The sequence below is a fragment of the Megalops cyprinoides genome, chromosome 12 (genome assembly GCF_013368585.1).
Source record: "Megalops cyprinoides isolate fMegCyp1 chromosome 12, fMegCyp1.pri, whole genome shotgun sequence".
Lineage (NCBI taxonomy): Eukaryota > Metazoa > Chordata > Actinopteri > Elopiformes > Megalopidae > Megalops > Megalops cyprinoides.
Window position 1 is genome coordinate 22631151 of NC_050594.1, and position 22457 is coordinate 22653607.

The 22457-nt window shown below is 42.8% G+C and overlaps 1 protein-coding gene across 1 annotated transcript; it reads right to left on the reverse strand.

Moving 5' to 3' along the window:
- Positions 1-1464: 1464 nt before the first annotated feature.
- LOC118787037 (tyrosine-protein phosphatase non-receptor type 21-like) lies at positions 1465-22130 on the reverse strand. The gene is given in 21 exon segments (XM_036542437.1): positions 1465-2397; positions 2716-2876; positions 3213-3447; positions 3906-4034; positions 5413-5631; positions 6265-6405; positions 7346-7487; positions 7534-7709; positions 7712-8820; positions 9682-9763; positions 10599-10659; positions 11752-11831; positions 13310-13397; positions 13678-13766; positions 15407-15494; positions 16118-16188; positions 16328-16395; positions 17881-17978; positions 18384-18553; positions 19352-19656; positions 21982-22130. Coding segments are annotated over 20 exon segments (3516 nt in total). The 5' UTR covers positions 19532-19656; positions 21982-22130; the 3' UTR covers positions 1465-2268.
- Positions 22131-22457: the final 327 nt, after the last annotated feature.

The window sequence follows — 22457 nt, forward strand, 5'->3', positions numbered from 1 at the left end:
CTGAGTTGAGTCCGTTTACTCTGTTTATAGCTGTTGTGTTCAAAAGCTTGAAAAAAGCTGGTCATTTACCATTAAAGAACAATAGCCCCCTTTGAAAATGATTGTTACAAAATGCCTTTGACTTACAAAGTATATATGCTTAATGACATGGATCCAACTTTTTTGACACTCTTTCAAAACCTTCCTTTAATTTCACTTGCCATTCTCCTGAATTAACTTCTGTATGATCCTCAAAATGCCACCAATGTCTGAAACCTTGATACCTGCTTCCAATAAAGCAAGATGGTAAATGAACGCCATAATTGGAAGTCTCACTTAAAGACTCATCTCTGGGAAGGAATAGACTCATTCTCTGTACCTCTGAATCATGTATAGAGACCAGTATGGCTAACTGTAAAGTACTGATAAGACAAAAAAACTGCAATGGAATGTAGGGTATGTGTGAACAACCCCATGGCATGGCATGTCTAAGGAGTCCAAACCTAAATAGTGTATTATAAACTCAGAGCTTAGTGTATATTTAAATGGGGGATTCAGAGAGGTCTATATCAGTAGTGTGTGGCTGATGAAAGCACGCAGTGTTATCCAACAGGGACTTTCCAATGGACTTTCAAGAACAGGCATGTGATTGTATCATACTGTGTGCTTAGGGTTGCTTCAGGTGACCTAATGAATCTCGATATTCAGCACACTGGAAGCAACCACTGCAGATTTTTTAGAATTCTTCCAACACAAAGGCAAACTGAAAGCAAACTGAAAAGAACATGAGTTCTTTGGTAATGACACAGGAAGGAATCTAAAGGTTGTGAGTGACCCAGGCCTCTGTCAACATTGCATCTACAGCTAAATAACAAGATGGGGACCCGCTCCCTTTGTAACTCAGCAGCATCAAAGCCAATACAAACTGGGTGCTCCTGTTACATAGGTCATACTGTAGATTCCACAAATGTGAGATAAACAGCATGCATACCTTTTTAAGAAGCAACCCAGGTTAAGACAACATAACAGAGTAGGGTGCATTTGGTGTTTGTTTGATTGAGATGCATTCAATATATGGCGGCAACTGGACAGTGAATTCAACTGAATGTTAAGAAATTCTCACAAGTTACCCCCTTATACTGTATTGAGCCCTTTATTTCTAAATATTCAACAGGCTCTTAGCTTCCAGCCTGTTAAAATTAATACAAATCTGGATTATACGGTGTTGTCAATGGTCATTATTATCAAATGGCTAAAAATAGATATCCCCAGATGGGTCAGACTGTATCCATGATAAAAAGAGTAAACAAGAGTTATTAAATTAGTGTCTTAATAACAATATTTTATTCATAGTGTTTTAATTTGCCTTTGGCTCTGTCATTCTTATGAATAAATTGAGGGCATGTAGCATAGGGCCCAATCAATACTGATTTCAATAAATCAAAGGACAGACCTTAAACCACTATGGAGGAAGGTGAACTATGCAGTTGTACACTTCTCTCCAGACTGAGTATACTGCTATATGGATACTCATAAATTAAAGGAATAACTGTCATTGTTCCTTTTGAACAGAAAACTGGAAAATATACATGTCTGTTGATAAAATAGAACCAGTCTTTTTTTTTGCATTCCTAGCCTAACACAGATTCAGTGCAAACCGTATACTTCCGCAGGCGACAAACTGTCACAACCTAGAACATTCATCAGTATTACGATTCCTGCGCCCCAAAAAACACCTACCTTCACTCAAATTCAACCAAGCTAAAAAGTAAAAGGATAACTACAAAAAAGTCAGTAATAAAAACAGCGCCACAATCAATATTGTTAGACATTTCAGCTTTAAAAACATTGATTGCTATATACAGCAAAGAAAAAGTGCTGGGAATTTTTTTATGTAGTCATAACATAAGCTTTTAGTGTAAAACCCCACAACAAAATTTCAAAAATAACACTGTCAAGAGGTAACACACTGGAGATGTGTTCACTTGCTTTTGCACTGCAAATTCCTTCAATTAGGCCTATGTAGTTTTTTTTTTCCATTCCAGTAATACTTAGAAAAAGAACTGGTTCAATGGCACAGTGCAAAGGCCAGCACCACCGAACAACTGCTTGCTCACCCCTACTTAGGTCTCAAGGTCATATGAAGAGAGGATTAACAATCTCATGGCAATCTGGACGCCAGAGACATCGGCAGGCCCCAGCTCGGCCCACTCGGCAAAGAGAACTGCGCTACGAGGATATCATCTGCTCTTCGGAGCACAATATTGAAGGCTAAATACAGGGAAAGGATTAGATGAGTCTGGAATTTTTGAGGAACTGAATGAGCACTTTGTAAACGAAGGTGTACTGTGAAATGGTCTGCACCATCATCATACGCTGCTGCCGTAGCATGTTGAGAACAGTCGGGACGTCCAGCATCTGCAACGGAAGAAAGCCAGCCATGACTAACAAAGGCAGAGAAGCACATTAAGCTATGTTATTACTCATCCGCTTAGCAGACATCATCTTTATCAAAGCCTGTTGAGCTGATTATATAATCCTCTGTACATAAGCTACTTTTGCTATGCAAAACATACTACTATAACAAAACTCCAGTCAGACTTGAAAACCATTAGTGCAAATATTGACGTGTTAACTTAGTGACTTCATACATCATTAGTCATTTCTGGCTCTTAGAATGGAATATTTGCTTGCTGTGATCACATGAATACAGTGATAACGTAGCTGTCCCAATACCTCGTTATGTTCCAGGCAGGCAATCATAATTTCTGACAGAATCACCACCCCGGTCCGCCCCACCCCGGCGCTGCAGTGGACCAGAACTGGCAGGTTAGTGTTCTTCGTGTCGGTGGTGCTGTTTGTGTGCCTTCTCACGGACTGAATCTCCTCCAAGTATGCTAGAAAACAAAAATCACAGTGACTGCTTTTCTTTGTCCTGACTGAAAAGAGTTAAATAGTTTACATACACTACTTATTTTTTACTAATACTTCACAAGCCACTGACTTCACATTATAGGTTCATTATCATAAAGTAAAAAATTCTCAAAAATGACACTAAAGTTTTTTTGAGACAGAAGTATTGCACTCCCTGAACAGTATGTCTGGGAAAAGGTACAGATGGGTTTTCATGACTGTTCACTGCTTATTAAAAAAACCGTGCAACGCTGCATATTCTGAATTCATGTCAAGGGTTTGTACTCGGTGCGTTTCAGGTAACGCCGCACAGCACTCACACAGGAAGCCCTTGAAGTCCTCGGGGCAGCCGTGGTCGGGCCAGTCTGTGTACTGCAGGTGCCAGACCGTGCGCTCCTGTCCCGTCAGCAGGTGCTTGATCTTCAGGCCGGTGGTGGCGTAGCAGCCGGAGTCCGTGCGGAAGCGCGTGGTGATCTTGAAGCGGCCGTAGGTGACCGTGTTGTGGCGCGATCCCAGGCGCGGCCAGTAGCGGAAGCTCTTCTCCCGGCCCCCTTCCTGTAAAGCCAGAGTGCAGAGGATAAGAAACCAGAGGGAGTCAGTAAGGCTGTCTGTATGCTCCTGCACAACATATATACTTCAACTACGAACGCAAAGAAAGAATACATCCTAAGTCTGCTTTCTGGAAGAGTTTATTCACACGTGTAATGCCACCAATTAACATTTGAATGTAAACGCAAGACAGTGAGCAGCGCGGAGCACAGAACACAATTATCAGTCTGCTCCCGCTGCCTGTTCCCTGGCCAGCCAATCAAAACCACCAACCAGGAAGTGAGCTGGTCTTCCAGGCTGACCTCACCTCATTGTTTTGCTTCAGCCATCTTGTGAGTCATGCACAAGAATGCGGAGTGATGTCAGTGAGAGGTCACGGGTTGCGTTAACGCAGGAGGTGTGCTCTGGCCAAATCGTCGCAAGAGCACGGTGGTTTCCCCTGGCAACTGACACGAAGTACATACCTCCTCGGCAGTAACCATGGCGATGATGGCCACGCTCTGTTCCCACACCATCTGCCAGAAGTCCTGACAGGTATTGGAGAGTGGTCCCTGGGAGGCAATGTAGCTCCACTCCTCCCCACCCACGGTCACCTGAGGGCAGGGGGCAAAATCAGGCATCTCGTCAGTCCACTTACCTTACAGTCAGAATCAGAATCAGAACTTTCAGGTACAAATGTATTCTAATGAATTTCTCTTGATGCAGGTGTCGACATTGAAAACATAAAGGCAGACAGAACTATACAATACAAAACAATGCAATAGAATACAACACAATTAAAGAACCTGCACATGCCTTTGGTTATGTACATTTGTGCTATAACTTTACAGTTCCATTGTGGGATCTGTGGGAGGGACAATTAAAGTGCAAGTGTGCAACTGGAAAGGGGGTGGATATGGGAAGGGTCCTTATTTGAGAGGATTACAGCCTGTGGAAAGAAGCTGTTCAGGTGACGTGTAGTCCTAGTCTTTATGGATCTCACTCTTACTCTGCGTTTGGAGGGTAGCCACTGGAAGAGAGTGGCCAGGATGTGAGGGATCAGCCATGATTTTCCCCACCCTCTTCCTCATCCTGGATGAGTACAGGTCTGGGGGGTGGGGGGGGGGGGGGGCAATAATCGTCTCTGCACATCGCACAATGTGCTGTAGTTTCCGCTTAGAGTGCGAAGATGCAGATCCAAACCAAATGGGAATGGAGGATGTCATCACTGATTCAATAATGGCTGTATGGAATTGGACTAGTAGCTTTTGTGACAGCTTGTATTTTTTGAGGCGTCGCAGGAAGTACATACACCGTTGTGCTTTCTTGACTATTGTGATAGAAAGCACAACAGCGTATGTACTTCCTGTACTTGCCCTTTGACTGCCAAATTTAACCAGGTTAGTTTTTGCACTGTGTATACTTAACCAGTTAACAAGCTTCAGGGATGGGTCTATAGGGCGACCAGCAAAGTTACTGAACGGTTCCTACCCTGATAATGTGGAAATTGGCAACAAAAGCAAGAGAACTGAAATGGCACTCAGCGTGTAAAAGAAGACGTTCACGGTGACAGTTTAGGCAGGGTGGACTACAACGGAATGTAACCTTTTTTTTTTTTTTTTTTTTAAATAAACCCTGCTAAAATCATCCACTGGCATCAAGGGAGGTTAAGCTGTCACTGGGGAGATGTTCTTTTCAGGGATGCATTTTGCCTGGCAGGCATTCTGGTCCAACAACAAACAGACCAGAATGTCCAAGACTAATGAAAGTGTTTTCATTTTTTACAGCCACCTGACTGAAATGTAGAACACAGCGGACACATGCCCCAAGTGCATGACAAAGGACATCTGTCTGAATACGCCCTTGGCCTGAGCATTTCAGACGAATACGGAAGTGGATTTAGAAAAGGACAGCGGGACTGGTTTTGTTGTCCCAGCCGAGTTCACCCCTCCACGTTTTCCCCTTGATGTTCCCCACGGGGGCCGGAGTTACCCTGATGTGTGAGGCGTTGATGTAGCCGGTGTTGTTTTCTTTGGTGGGCACCAGCTCCACGCGGGTGTCGTCGTAGGGCAGGACGTCCTGGAAGCGGTTCCGCTCGGCGCTCTCGGGCAGCTGGGCGATGGAGCACTCCCCGTTGGGCCGCTTCTTGGGCACCTGCTCATACTCCGTGAACACCATGCCCTGGTCCAGCCGCTGCTCCAGGATCTTACACTGAAACGGAAAGCAAAGGACAGGTGGTGAAGGGATATGAATTACTGGGGGAATATCTTTTATTGTTAAGTCATAATAGTTCAGATTAGAGCAGCTCTTTTTAATATTACTGTATCTCAAGATGTATCAAGATTTATAGACATAAATGATGGAGCAGCTATTTGAAGGAAATATATCTTGACATAAATATGGATTTCTGCTCTTATAACTTCAATACTTTTCATGTCAGAGGATCTAAGAACATATATTAAGTTGATGAAGTCAAGGTTTTAATTATACAATCTAATAAATGATATATATGTATGTATACAAATATATGTATACACATATATAAAGACAGTTTACATAGTTTATATGTTATATACAAACAGAGTATATATACATTTTTACATTTTTTTAATATCATTATTTATAAACTAATGTAAACAAATACATCTAGCATAGCATTATGTCAAACAGTAAAAACACAAACTGCAGACACACACACACACACACACAGATAAAATATTCTGGATCCAGAAACAGCATACTTTGTATCCTCAACAACGTTGATAAAGCATATTTGTCAGTGAGAAACATTCATGTTACTCTACGCAGCAACAAAAGCAGGAGACGCCTGAGCGCGGGACGTACCCTCTCGTCGTTGGACGCCTTCTCGGGCTCGTCCTTGCTCTCGTCGTGCATGGGCATGCGGGACAGCGTCAGGCCGTTGAGCGCCGCCAGCTTCAGCGGGCCCATCTTCTTGAAGTCGGACCGCGTGCCCTTCTTCATCCCCTGGCGGCGTGGCGAAAGCAGGAGAGCGGGGTCAGGAACATCGCTTCCCCCCCGCGGCGCGCCGAGAGAGCCTTATGAGCCCTGCCCCGGCGAGCGCGCGGGGCGGTAGGGAAACCAGGAAGCGGGCGGGCCGCTGGAATGCGCCCGGCCGCGCTGGGGTTGCCGCGCCGCATTCTTTTGTCTCAGGTGCGCGGCGGGACCGGCACACGGCCCGCCCACGCCCCGAAACCACAATCGCTGCACGCTCACGGGAAGCGCACGAGAACAGAGACGCTGATCGTTCAGGCAAATACTCTGCATACTACAGCAGGTTTATCACGCCAGCTGGAGAGCACAACAATGAGCGAAGAATTCCGCCCAACAACATTTTGTCGGACTTGCTTACATTTTTTTTTCCTGAAAGAGATGCAAGGTGCACTTTCCCTTTTTATGTTGTTTTTCAGAGTTGACAAAAACTAAATCTGGAACACATTTCAGAAATCATTATTCATTAGTTATGATAATAAGAATGAATTATTATCAATGGCCACACCACAATGCATTACTACAACAGATCACAGATCACAGATCACAGGAGGGGAATATTTTACACTTTTCCATATGGGGACAGTGTGGTGCTGAGATGAATTTTTCATTCACTATAATTTTTTGGATCGATTTGGGTAAAATCTGCACCACCCATTCTTACATCTGCTATAACAAATATTTGTCAAAATAGGTCAAGCCAGCAAAACCGAGGATTGAGCAATGAATGAATCAAAAAGCAACCAATTAATTGAGGAATTCAAGTAATGCAGAGTGGAAGGAATTCAAGTATTTTCACGTGGCCACTTCTCCTAATGCTGGGGGAGGACGGGAAAACAGAGTACTTTCAGATTCAGAATTAAACGCCAGCGTCTCAGACTCTCTCAGCGAGAGACTCTCAGAGAGCGTAACTCACCCCGGTTGGCGGGAGCCCCTCCAGTGGATTCCTCTTCCCGGGAGGAACATCTGAAACGGGCCTCTTCTTGCCCGAGTCCCGCTTGGGCCTCTGCCGTACCGAGGTGCTGAGATTGCTCTCGGAGACCGAGGGCACCAGCGCGCTGCCCTCCCTGATCTGAGGCCGGCCGTCCACCAGTATCCACCCGCCGTCCGCGGAGGGGTGCTCTGCCTCTTGCTCGCGGATCAGCGGGTGCGGCTGATACGTCAGAGGGCCGGGCAGGGCGGGGTCTAGGGCGGGGCCATAGGGGTAGGCGGGCAGGGCCTCCATGGGGGGCTGCCCCAGGAGGGCCACGTGCTGCTCGGAGCCGCCGGCGGCGTCCTGGGACTGCGGCGTGTGCCGGCCGCTCTCGTCCTCGAACTCCTCCTCCTCGCCGCTGCTGTGCACCAGCATGGTGGCGTCCGACAGCGACTTCTTGTGCCCGTAGCGCACGTCCTCCTTGCTGCCCCCGTCGTCCGACTTGGTCCTCTCCAGGAAGACGTTGAGCTGGGAGCCCGAGGAGGCCGCCGGCCGTGGGGGCGGGGCCTCGGCCGCCGAGGCCGACATGGTCCTCTCCTTGACCCGCATGCCCTCCAGACCGTAGGCCAGGCCGGCGATCTCGATGCTGTTGCGCTTCTGCGTGTGCGGCTGGCGGCCGGTGACCAGCGGCTCGCTCACCTCCTGCAGGGAGTGCGCCACCGGCAGGCTGTCCTCCTGGAAGGTCTGCACTGAGTGGTGCACCCGGCGCGTGATCAGGTCCGGGTTGCTGCTGCTCACGTACAGGTGGCGGGACAGGTCCGGGGTGCTGTTGGCGGGCCGGGGGTAGGGGTACGGGGGTGGCGGCCGGTACACCTGAGTCCGCATGATGTTGGGGGCGGGGTACTCCTGCGCTTGCAGCTGAACGTTGGTGAGCTCGGGCACGCTGACGGCGCCCACCACGGGCCTGCGGTCGGCCGGGTACGGGTACGGGGAGGGGCTGTGGAAGCTGTAGTTGAGGTGGAAGGGGTACTGGCCGGCGCCCTGCGAGCTGAACTGGCCGTGCTCGCGGATCTCCGGCTGGCTGTACACCAGCGGGTCGGGCCGGCTGTAGGCGTACGAGTTGCTGATGTTCAGGTTGCGCATGGAGTGGCTCTGCCGCTCGGCGGGCATCATGCCCCGGTTCTTCTGCCGCATGACGGTCTCGTAGTCGGGCGTGGCGCGGTAGGAGGGCGGGATGAGCGCGCTGTGGCGGTGGGAGGGGATGTAGTCGGGCCGCATGATGTCGCTCCCCGTGATGCTGGGGTTGGAGGACATGGGCGAGGGCTGCAGGTAGTGCTGCGGGTTGTTCAGGGAGCTGGTGCTGTGGGCGCTGTACACACTCCCGTTCCGGATGCGTCCGTTGTACTCGTGCGGCGACCGGTCCAGGCTGGTCTGGGAGTGATAGTAGTAGCCATTCTGATTGTTCATGTAGAGGTTGTCTGTAAGACAAAAACCAAGCAAGGGGTACATGGGGTCAATATTGCTATACATCAAATATGTTCATGCCAGAAATGTAAGTGTCCTTCAGAAAGTACACTTACATTTTTATCCATCTACGTGACTAGTTAGTACGTACACTGCAGAAGAGCTTAAACCTTGAACTGCAGGCAAAAGTTATGATCCAAACTCCACAGTCTTTTTATGGCTTCCCCCCCCCCCTTATACAGCCCTTTTGGAAACCTCAGTGGAACATTTGGCTTGTCTCACCACAATAAGCACAACATTTCTACAGGAGTGCTGAGGTGTATCAAATGCATTCCATCCTTCTCTGACTTACAAGTCACCCAGTGCAATTCAGTGAGCTAAGCGCCTACTGGAGGATGGCCTGGCTTAACTGACATCATCCTAGCATCCTGCAGCCATGTGATGAGTTGCAGGGTGCCTGAGAGCACTGGGATAAGCACCCCCTGCTGTCATATCCACCCTTATCCCCAGCAGAATGAAGGCAGTTTGCTCCATCGTTGTGGGCTCCCGGTCATTGTCTGCTAGTGGCATGGCTGGGATTAACTCCTGACAATAGAGCCCATCTTGAGATAATGCACCTTTATCACTGAGCTACACAGAAGACCAACAATATGGCAATCTAATGATGCACCACAGACCTTCATCCCGACACTCAGTGCCAGATTCTTTTAGTAGTGGTTACTGTTTAACTAGTCATGCACACTAAGGACATGTGGCACTATTGACACACATTCAGTTTCATGCGAACCTTTTCTTTACAGATAAATCCAAACTTGTGCCATCAAACTTCTGATCTCATACAGACAGCACATGGTAATATTAAAATCTGCCTCTACCTTGGGACGACGTGTACGGTTCAGTGTAATGGCCATTGTAATGCATCTGGGGGGGAGCCATCATGTAGGCCTGAGGTTTTGGCTTGGGAAAAAAAAAGAGAAAATTGTCATTATCAAGAAACAACATTATTCATTTATTCTACATGTAACCCAATCAGTTGTTATTTGTATCTGTGCAGTTCTACATGTGGGGAAAAAACAGATGAAGTACAGAACAGTATGTGTTAGATGGAAAATACTGAGGTATAACGGCTGTCTCAAGTCCATCAGGACCTTGACATTGTGCTGAAGCAGGAATATATAACAGAGAATTGAGTACAATTCAAAGGAGGCTGCATTAATGTTACACAATGCCTGTCAGACGACCGTAGAATACTGTATCCAGTTCTAGGCACTGCACAATACGAAAGATAGAGAAGCTCTCAACAGAAAACAGACTTCTAGTAATTAAATGCTGCATATTGTCATTTTATTACAAAAAATTATTTGCATTTGCTGCTGTACACCACATAACTGTAGTCATAAACAGGCTAAAAATAACTGTTTAAAACGTTTAAACGAATAATTGTAAAAAATAACTACTTTCTACTGACCTGAGATAAACTGTGTTAATACTGACAAAATGTTTTTTTTTTTATCCTGGGATTTTGAGCAATAATTGATGTAAACCAACAATGATGGAGCTAATTTATCTGTAGCTGGCACATGCAACAAAACACTTTCATCCAGGATTATTTCAGGAAATATATTTCTGCAGGCAGAAAATCTATGACAAGGTATTAAAGACTAGTGGTTAAGCAGTGGTTTTGATGTGGTGGAACACTTGTAAAGAGAATGCCATTCCTTTTGTGAGCATTGTCACGTAAATGAAAGCATACGAAGCTCAAACTGTAAAATGTAATGGCCAAAATGCATACCAGAGAAATCCTGGTGGATGATCGTCGTCTGACTGGGTTGACAGCAGTGGCCTGAGTTTGTCTAGGAAGAAAAAGAAAAAATGAAAGGGAATCATTTATGCCCCTGTGACACATTTCCAATAGAAAAAAACTCTATGACAACTGTAACTCTTGTGTGCCTCTCTCTGCATAGGGAGCAGGACTACAAAACAATTCGGGGCACCTGAGTCCAGAGAACCGTTGAAGACGGCCTTTACGACAGAGCTCTGCTGTATCTTCTGGAATTTTATTATAGTGGGTTAACTCTAAGGCCTGATTCAAACTAATAATAATGCACTTTGTCCATTACTTGGAGTAACAAACTGAAGCCAGCATTTTAAAGACCCCGTGCAGTATTTAATTAAAAAAAAAAACAATGTAATTACAAAAACAATTGTACCCACTACAGATTCCAAAATAAAAAACCTCTGCCCAGCCCAACCAGACTCAGTTTACTTCCGTGGTTAGTAATGCCATTTGGCCATGCCAAACCCAATACACCACTGAAGGCTTCAAATTTTTACCTAATTTTTAATCTATCTTTGGAAGAACTACGAAACACTACCAGTGTCTTTTAAAATGACTTTACTACCTTATATGATTAAGGTACCTTATAAACTACCTTATAAATTATCATTTGGACTTCAACTTTAAGTATGACTATTAAAAGTATTTTGGTAGAGGTACATGACCTAAAACTATTGTGAGAATCTGGAAAAAAAATTACTTGGTGTTAAAGTAAAGATAAAATGCACACTAAAACTTTGGGATGAATCTGGGTCAATGGTTTGATTAATCTGAATCGAGTACAGCACTGTTTATTTAGGCTCAAAATCAAATCAAAATCTGATTGGGGATGTCCAGGAGTTGTCAACTGCTGATCGACAGAAAGCGTGGAAACACAAGAACAGGTGGCCAAGAAAAGAGTGTTTTGCTCACCCCTTGTTAGAAGGCAGAGAAGGACGAGAAAGGATTGGAAAGCGAGGAAAGGAAAGAGTGAGAATAGACTTCTGGGAGTTCTCAGAAGGCGGGGGCTCAGACTCCTCTCTGGAGACAGGAAAGGGACAGAGGTGAGGGGACCGGGAGGAACAGCAACAACGGACGGCAGGGCCGAAACACGGGCGGAGACACTTACAGGCTGCTTTTGTTTATCTTATAAAACTTGTGCCGGGCCAGGCACATCCGGCACACGTATTTGGATGTTTCCATGTCTTCCTGAACAAACAGACAAACGCAACAATATCAATTTTTGATTAACAGAATATTCATCACCTCCTTAACTGGTCACTATCGACAAAATACAATCATGTGGCACCATGGATAAAGAAGTTATAAAAAAATACATGATAATACATAATGTGTTGACCATTGTTGTGCTGATACACTGCATGCCAATGACTGCTGTTTTTCAATATACATACACAACCATACACATCACTAAATTGCTGGAAGCTTTTCACATGAACATTTTAAAGGGCTGTCAAATGACTAAAAAATTGATGAGAATTAATTTCACATTTACCCTGCAATATCAATCACAGTCTAACAGCACTAGACAAACACTTTAATTAAATACGTTTCAAAGTTAATAACAAATAAATGCCTTTTGCTTGTAAATATGTGAGGAAATAAATCACACAGAAATAATGAAATTCCAACGCACATAAATGTGATGATTTTGGCTTGGCTAACTAGCAGGCCTTTCACCTCTTCAAATGAAATGTTTTCGCAGAAGGCACAAACAGCTTGTTTCCCTGATTAGTTACTCTCACTAAATCTATTTTAAACCAATGAAGCAATTTGTTTAAGCAAAAAAAATGAACAGGTCAAATATGCCACACGAAGATCGTCACTGTAATGGAAAATGGGTAGCATCTCTGCACTCATAAAAACAGAACTATGAACAGGACAGCGCTGAAAAACTGTAGCCAAGGCAGTTAAGCAATCAATCATTCATATGTTCCTTTTCTTTGGCCCTTTGCATTAAGTGCAGCTGATAGGACCACGCTGTCTCTAACTGGAGCTACAGACATAGGTTACTCTCTCATAAGACACTTCCATTCTTCCTTGATTTTATTAATGACTGTGAGAGATCTATTACTGTGAGAATAAAAACTGTAGAGATATAAATGAGGGAACATATGTTCCAGTAGAAGAATACCAAATATATTCTGAATTTTACAAAAAAATTCCCAGCTATATGGAAGTCATGCACTCTTAGTTGTGACCACACTGAAATAATTTACAGTTGGGAAATTTCTAAACTGATACAGATGTTGAGAAAGATAAGTCTGTTTATATTTTAGGCTAATATTACCCCCCTCTTCTGTAGCGACAATGTCACCCAAGAGTGAGAAAAGCTATTCACAAGGCAATGCTACTGCAGTCATGCCATGCAACTGTGTCAGACTTCCGGAACCTTAAAGGGCTTTTTGTCATCAACTGTACTGTATGTCACTCCCACTTAGCAAACACAAATCTATCAGTGTTAGCAGAGACTGACTTTAATTCAGGAGGCTCAAAACAGGGAATAACAATTAATTGTGATTTAGAAAGAAACAGTCATGCTGCTTTTTAATTAGCCACGTTCATTTATGCGTTAATAACAGTGTCCCTGACTTAAGGTAAAGACAAAGATCCAAAACGCTGCTGATGAGTGAGACGTCCTACGGCTTCACAGCGGGGAGACTTACAGTCTGGAACTGAATGGTGTCCTCTTTGTTTGCCAGCTCCAGCGCAAAGAAAGACTTATTATGAGTCATGTTGGTAATGTCATTCCACCTACACGGCCAATTAAAACAGAAAAAAGGGGGGGAAACATGGTTACATTTTTAGACACTGCATTTACAGAGAGAAAGTCAGAAATAATTCACATAATACTTCAAGAGCAATGAAATGTCAGAACCGCAAAAAAAGATGTTTTTCTTAATTACAGATTAAACTATGCAGCAAACAATATATGCCATCTTTTCGGAGAGCCACATTTTTAGAACCATATCATATTGCCGGACTGAAGGACGTCACCATTTTTAATTTTGGGATGGCATTCCTTCCTCCTTACCTAAATATAACAGGAGGCCTGCCATTTTTGTGCTTGACAAAGATCCCATCCAGACACGCCCCAATGAGTATATCTGCACCCTGGCTGTCCTGTTACAATGAAGAAAGGAGATGACACCACTTCAGCTTCGATATCCACCTTCTGTAAGTAATCGTGGCCTGTCATTTCACCGAGGTACTGCAGCTTTAGAGCACTTCGGCCTGTGTACTGCTTGGACTGATATGGATATTTACACAGGGAGATCAAATATTCAGGTGTGTTCAATACATTAAATTCACACTAGACCTTTTCAAAAGCCTGGCACCAAATATTAATTGCCATTTGCCTTGACATTTCTTTACTAAAAGGGCAGATTTATGTGAAGAAGCACATGTGCTGAATAGACGAACAGAACTCATTTTAAAACAACATGAACTCTCTCCTTTCATGTGCGTGACTTTTGAAGCCAAAACTGCAACATACCCAAATTAAAATTAGCAGGAGGGGACACTATATGCTTAGTATAAAATGCAATAGAGACAAATGAAATATCCCCACAACAAGCTCATTTATTGTATTTGGCTCAAAGGCAGCTCACCCCCTGCTAAGCATTGCTCAATTGTAGCTTTTAAGAGCGTCAATAACATTTTTGTAAAAAACGAACCTGATGTGTTGCGGTTCAAAAATGCAACCACAGAGAGTACGCTCTGTAATTCAGTCTGCAATTGGCAGGAACATGTTTCACTGATGTTGTATCTGCCAGAAAACTTGGTTAAACTTTAAGATTCAATGCACCTCAAGTAAATGTCTGTGTTCAACTTTCAGGGTGAACCGGAGTTGTAGTATGCCTCTTAGTGAAAATAGTGTCCTGTTCCAATAGCATCATACAAAAGTTTTATCATAGTTCCACGTACAAAGTCAGCTTAGTATGATGTATTGCCACAGCTCAGGTTATCCATACACACAGAAAGCCACTGAATGTGAAGATATGCTTTTTTATAAAGAACATGTTTGATGATGACGCATATGTGTAATGCATATGTGTAAAATGGCAAAGACTGGAGTTGGGAAAAATAGAGATAAAGGCTGCAGTCTCCAGCAGAGTGTCTGTGCAAAAAGCCATTCCCTGTTAAGCAGAGACATTTCACTACAGTTACAAAGGGGCCATCCTCAAGGGGCCAATAAGCAGCTACACCACAATCCAAAATTTCCTAGAATAAAAAAGCTTTTGCAACAGGTCTGATGCTGGTCTGCATTACCAATGTTTCCTGGATTTACATGTAACTTCCTCCTCAAAAGTTAACCCAGGTTGATCTGATTGGATTGCTAGCTTCCATCATGCAAATGGAAGGATATTCAAAGACCAAAGATACATTTAACCATAAAATTTTCTTTCATCAGTAAAAAATGTTCTAAATGTACTGGTATGTTTATTGATTCAATGATTCATTAGACAGTGTTGTTCAAAAGACCACTCCAGAGGAAGAACACTTTTGGAAAGCTACTGGAAAAGGAACCTAGAAACTTACAGATCATTACTTTAGATATATATTCAGATCAACAGGTGGGCTACATAAAAGACTGCATCACATAACCTAACTGCATCACATAAACAAAACACACACAAGAAATACTTAAACACTTTAGCCCTGTTGTTGATGAACAAAGCACAGGACAATCAGCTTAACCACAACACCAGCTGGCAAGTGAATACTGCCAAAAAAAGATCAAAACTTCTGTTTCCTCTCACCTTGGCTTGATAACTCTCCTGACCATAGCCCTCCATCTTCTCCACTTCCTGCATGTAGAGCATTTCTGCCTCTGGAGCTGACAGTCCTCTGGGCGAGTATAATAGACACGGGTCTCTGTGTCACAAGCTGGCATATTGGTGTTACAACCTTATATCACACCCACATTACAGGAGCAAGGGTCTTCTTCGACAGTTTCCAATCTTTTCCAAACATTTTGCAGTGAAATGATGTTTCAGTTTACTATAAAAATCACTTGGTCAAAACAAAACCTACTCCCCCTTTGTTCTTTGCTGGGTCAATTAATTGAAACAATTTCACACCAAGAATTTAGTGTCACTGCTAATAGATATTTTCACCCCAGCAGCACACTCCACTCCAAGGATTAAACTTGTAGATTGTGATCAGTAACAAATGGTGCTGGCAGCGTGCACTTGAGGGGCCCCTGTGTTTGTCTCGGTGAACCCTCTTTTATCTGCTCCACATAAATCACTGCCGAGGATTCATCAAAAGACTGTCTTCCAAACTATAAACTGAAACAGATGATAGGATTATGAGATCATCTTCACTGAATCTGTCCCAGTAAATGAATTACTGCTGAGTACAAGATCTGAGGGCTTCAACAGCATGTGGAAAACTACTGACTGTAAATCTCAACCTTAAGGTGTATGACCAGCAGGATCTGCTCAGTTCAGCACTGGGCATTTTCTCACCTGTACTTTTGGTACAACAAGGCCACTTTCTGCGTGGCCTCCTCCAGCACTCGTTCATCTTGGATCCACCCCTTTAAAGACACAAAACAAGAGAATGCAGGCCTCATTAATATTTAGTGCATTCAGTGTACGCAAACAGGATTCAGAAAATGCATATTTTGAGTCACTATCTGTACCAAGTATAATAATACAAAAAAGTAATGCACTTACGATAGGGAACAACACAAACTTCTGGAGAAACTCCTGGGAGTCATAGCGATTGAAGTCACCAAAATCAGCTAAGAGAGGAAAAAAGTTAACACATACAGTTAATATTTTATATATAAACCTTGTTCTGTATTTGAACCAAGAGAAATCTAATACATCCATAATATCAATATTGTCCTGGCACCCAAGTGAATTTTAATAAATGAGAAACAAAATATAATTGACTTCTTAAGATCCAGTCCAAGTGCAAGTGAAAAAAAACATTTGCTATCACCAAATCACCTTGGACTACTTGAGGTGGCTGTGAAGTGACAGAATTCATGTATTCACTCAACATGTACATTCGAATTTAGTCTTTCTGGAAACAAGCCAGACAATGACTTGAAAATGGAAGCAATAATTAACCAAAGGGACATCAATCCCATTTTGGCTTGTGTTCAAACTTCCGTTTTTTGTTTCAGAATGTGACATAGTGGCATATTTGTATTCAACGGATTACAAAAATAAACAAAACATGACTGTTTTTTGCAGAGGCTTATTTCCTTGTAACACTGATATCTTAAAATTAATGACTGATTGCTTGCATCTGTTATTACCATTAAAGTACAGCCACTTAAAGCATGCAAGAATCTTATTTTCCAACACTTTCTGCAGAACCTCAGCAGGCTAATTTTAGGAAGAGACAGTCCATTATGGCAAGGAATCGATTCAGCAAACGAGTGTCCAATGCTAACAGTAATTCCAAACTCCCGTCGGAAATGTTAACAGCTACGTTGGGTATTCCAACTATTGGCCTAACCACGTACTAAAACCAGTTGCAAGCAGCATTGCCAATGAGCAAAAATAGACCCAGCTACACCTTCAGACCAAACAGCTAAAAGCAACCTTACATAATGCTCCTTTACTCGCAGCACAAAAGAAGGTCTCAGAGCTTGTCTATAACCACGGCATTCTTTACTGCAACATGTGATGCACGTTGTGGAGCAGTTTAAACCTGGCTGCAATAGCGGGTGATCTCAGTTCCTCTGCTATTTTAACACCAGGCCAGTAACTTCCACTGCCAGATATATCTTTGCCAGCAGTGTTTGAGATTCTTTTCCTCAGCAAAGGCTGGTTTGAAATGTCATGGCTTGAAACTTAATTTGCTCAATGCAGGCACTGATGTTACTGCTCTTTATGCAGCCTGCAGCATGCACCTAAAACACATACTACCAAGCAAAATAATTATACGCCATGTTACAATGCATCTCTTTTTGATGCAGAAATCCTTTCTGTGAACCTAAATTCCTGCCAATGGCACCCATGCCAGCATCGATAAAGCTTTAAAGGAAGAATACAACGAGGTGGAGCATATTTAAAGGAGGCTTTTCGCAGACGGTCAACATATTCAAGATCAATACAGCAAGGCCAGAGTCCATGATTTATATGGACAAGATATCAGACCACAGCACAAGCCATATATGCCTGGGTGCCACTGAGCAGGTAATCTGTCTTCGCTACCCAAATTAACAGCACAGACCCAGTTTTTCATTTTGCAATTATAAAGTTCATTCTACCTTGCACGGCTAAGCCAGCCAGCCGTATGGCCTGCTCTATGGAGCAAGGTATTCTGCCTTCCAAAATATCCTTCTTCAGCTGAAGGTAATACTGGTATCTGGAAGAGGAAGAGGGGGCTGAAGTTACTACAGATGAAAGAACACAGATTTGCAGGCTTACAATGAGAAAGATTCAACTAACAAAAGTAAGAATAAAAACAAAAAGTATACAGTTTACCAATGAACATCAGTCACGGTAAACACTGTACGTTTCAGTCACTACAAGGATTCTTAACAGTCCCTTCCCCTAAAAGTAGTCCTGCAAAACTTTAACTTCAAGAATTCATAAACAATAACCATCCAGTACACAAATATTTTACAAGATGTGTAAAAGCTTTAACACTTCTTTGGAGGGTTTGAGACCACCATGCTGAAAACATTTTTCTGCTTGCACTTACAAAGCCCTTATACTATATATGGCTATTGGCTGCATCTGGAATATTTTATGTATTTGCAAAGCTCACCTTGTTATCTCCTGCTGTAACTGGGACACATTTGGCACATAGAACACAACTCCGAAGTAAACTGTGGGTTCCAAGCCATACTTGTCCAGTTGTTTTTTCAGTGGCTTTTCCAAGTCAATCCATCTCTGTTGGTTTTGCTTGTTGAAGTACCAGAGACTGAAATATGTCACCTGGAGGGAAAACAAGGAATGTGCTTTTAGAAAGAACTCCCTTATCAGCGCAAAACAACACTGGGCTTCTTTCTGCAAACTAGGATAGCAGTGTTTGGAAATGCCTCAAAATATCATTCATCACCAGTGTTTCCACCGTGCTTTTGAGCCCAGTCACCAGTTCATTTCAGTCAGCTGAACTTCCTGAGATAAATTTCTTCCAAGAGTACTGAGCAGTTACTAGGGCTGTCCCAAAGTTGCAGTTTCCACCCTCTAAATGTTCTCTGATGATGTTCAGTTATGACATTATTTGTATATTTTTAGTAAGCACCAAAAGTGTAGATCAGTATACCACAGACATAATATAAACATAATAATAATAATAATAATACAGCAGACAAACATCCCTTACATGTGGTTATAGCTTACAGAGCTACAGAAATGAACAGATGAAATGCTTCTCATTATACCTTTGCTTGGTATTTTCCAGCTTGCAATTTTAGTTGTCACAGAACACAAAGGTCAAACCATGGTAATGAGGTTAAAAAGACATCTGCACAGGTGAATAAATGTGATAAATTCGACACAATACAGACCCACACGGACTTCACTGGCTTTTCCTCAGGTTTATAGTTGGTACATTGTCTCACTGCATGACTAAGCGAACGTGGTATGCCAGTGGCTGAAACTGGTGACACTTAATTGCTCATATGACAGTACCATCTTGTGTAACATAGACTTTGCTGTTGTGGAAGAAGGTTGTGAAGGTAGAGTAAATGCGTCCCGAGCGAGCAAGGCCTAACCCTGGAACAAACGTACCTCACGTAACTCAAGTCTCTGGGCAACAGCTTCCAGACATTCCTGGCCGATGCTCTCCACAGAAAGTGTGAACTCCACAAATTCGCCATTGAGCAGCTGGATGCGTGTGACGAGGCAGCTCTTGCTGGAGACTGTGTACCTTCGCGTTCTCTTTAATTTTAATCCAAATGGTAAGGGCATTGTTCACTCTCAGCCTGCAGACGTCCGTCAGTTGACCAGAAATATCTCCCCTTGTGTTTCCTAAAAGCTAGCCCAGCAACATGTGACTGGATATTCAGAATTCCACAGAGCAGATACATGTGCTCCTGTAGAGAGAACACAGAATTAGTTTAGAACGTAAACATATGGCATGGGGTCACAAAGTGAATTTTGCAATTTGGAAGACATGCTTTGCAAAGTGAATCTTGCAATTTGAAATGCCACCATTGTTTCAACAGTGGTACTGTAACAGTCTGAGCTTTATGTCAAACAGCCACTAAATGACAAAAAACGTAAAGCATGAAGACAGAGAGGCTTTTCTTCAGAAGACATCCTGTCAAATCCTTTTGCCTTCTACTGTTTGGCATGTTATTCGCACTTAAAAATGTCTTGAATTTGCAATCCGATCCCAAAATCCTCTAATCAGAGATTTTTTGATACCCTTGTTCAATGGCTGTATGTCTTCCAGGAGTCCATGGTGCTGCTCTTTAATAGTTAATGAGAGACATGGGGGATAAAGATCTTGGGCAGTGTACCTGTACTCCTGGTACCACAGGCCCACCCCGTGTTTTGTTCCAGCTGAGCTCCTCATTAATTAAATTTGGCAGTTAATGTTTTGAAATCACTTTTTGCTACTGTACCTTAGTGAAATGAATGTGGTGTTAATTGTATGACTGTGCTTATTTTGATCATTTGTATCGAGCAAAACAAATCAGGAATACCACTTAGTGTTGTACATTAGGATTAATCTCTTGGTAGGTTAATCAGCTAATGCATTTTGGCTTTGTGAAAAGAGACATTTCGGCTAAACCCTTTACTTTTATCTTATTAGTGTAATGAAAGCCCCTGCATTCACAAGACATACTGTAACTAAATTTAGTACCTATTATTAACTAGTAACAAAGTAAAAAGCCTTGCATGTCCGGCTGCGCTACTAAAAGTAAGTTAAAGTTGTTTTTTTCAATATATTTTGCCTCGTGAAACACATTATCTATACAATTAATAAAAACTACATTACGATTTCACAATAGGCGTAGCAAATACCTCATACATGACCATATATGAAACCATTATTAGTTCCATTATAACATCAATCGATACTATTACACACAGTAAATTCCAATAAGCACAAAGAAAGCTAATCAAACGGTAACATCTAGCTAAGTGCTCCGTTAGAACGAAAGCTAACGTTGGCTAAACCAAAACTGACAGTAAGTGATGAAGACCCACAAATCAGATTAGGAAACAATGATCTTGGATCACTAGAATAGCCAGATCACTAGCTAGTAATCTTGCTACATTCTGCGCATGAGAGGGAAAAAGAAAACTCTTAACAGATAACGTTATCCAGTTAATTAATTTTGCTACAAAAATTCCAATTTAATACTACAAAGCGTTACTGTTTCACCCCATGTAGCCTCCGATCTAGCTACATAGCTGGCCAGTCTGCTTAGACAACTGTTTTGCAATATAAATAACAACTTAGTCAACATCCTCTCTCAACTGTAGCATCCTCTAATACTAAAATTACTGAAAAGAGTTTCAAATATGAATATAACTCCCATATCGAACAATCTAGCTAAAATCGTATATGGCTAATTTCGATGTCCAGTTAAATGCTTGTAGCTAACTACACTTGCTGGCTAATCCCATCATGCAGCGGCTTGCAGCCTGACTTCTGTCAACTCCTATCTCGCACAGGCAATCCTAGACCTAGAGAACAAATCAATGGAAGGCAGTGATTTAACTGGAAGGTTAGCTGATTTTAACTAACGACGAAGAATGCAGTAAAGTGCCCCTAGTTATCCAATCAGCCAGGTAGTCTAACGTTATATTAAAATGTCAATAGTTAACATTTGTTAGCTAGGGGGTTAAACTTCAGTGGTACCTGTAATATTTGCCATTTTCTAGGTGATGTTAGCTGACGACAGAGATTAAATTGTTCAGACAGCAGAAGCAAACTGCTTCATGCAAAGACGTACAGTTTTAAGTTAGTTAAAAATGTCAAACTAACTATACTGCCTCTAGTCATGTAAAACAATGACAGAACTGCTAACGACAGCTATGGGGAGCCGGCTAACCTGCCAAAATCACCGGCTACGCCTGCTAGCTAAGGTTAGCGATTCGGTACGACTAACGTTAGCGGGCTAGCGAAGTTAGCTAGCTAATTCATGAGCAACAAGTTGCCAGTTAGACTTTCCAAGATCGCTCTCTTTCCGCTGATGTCTCAAATCAAGAATTAAAAGCAATCTCACAGCAATTTTAAAGGATGGACATGATGCCACATTTTTCCAGTTAATCTCTTGCTAATACCGTGCAAGAAAACAATTAGACTAGCCGATTGATAACGTCTGTCTTTCCGGAGCAGCCAACAGCATCAAAACACAAGGTTTTCGCTGCATTTTCACACTGTAAATTAGCAAGCGGGCTACCTGTTGACGTCAGCCGCTCCAGACAAACTGGATTGTTCATAAGATGCAAGCATCCTCCATCCACATCAGACTTTTAGCCAGATGTTAACTATTTGAAAAACTTACTAAGGTAGCTGAGCTTATCTTTCTACTGTAGACTCGACATGCTGTAATCCACAGGTCACACTGAAAACACGCTTCACTTCCTGTCGACGCTCGGCAGGCAGCGCACCAGTCTTCGTATACATCCGCGGACCTATTTTTTCTCCGCTTCTTTCTTCAACAAACGTTTCACCCCTAAAAGCAGACCACTCTCAAACATAGTAATGTGCTGCAGAAATAAAAGTGGTTATAAGTTAGGTGTATATCTAGGTATCTAAGTTATCTAACCGAAATCATTTTCAGTGAGTGATGTGTTATATTTTTATGTTTTTTTGTCTCTCTCGCACACGGCGTGATACACAGAAACACCAGCGGGTTTCGGGTCCATGACATCA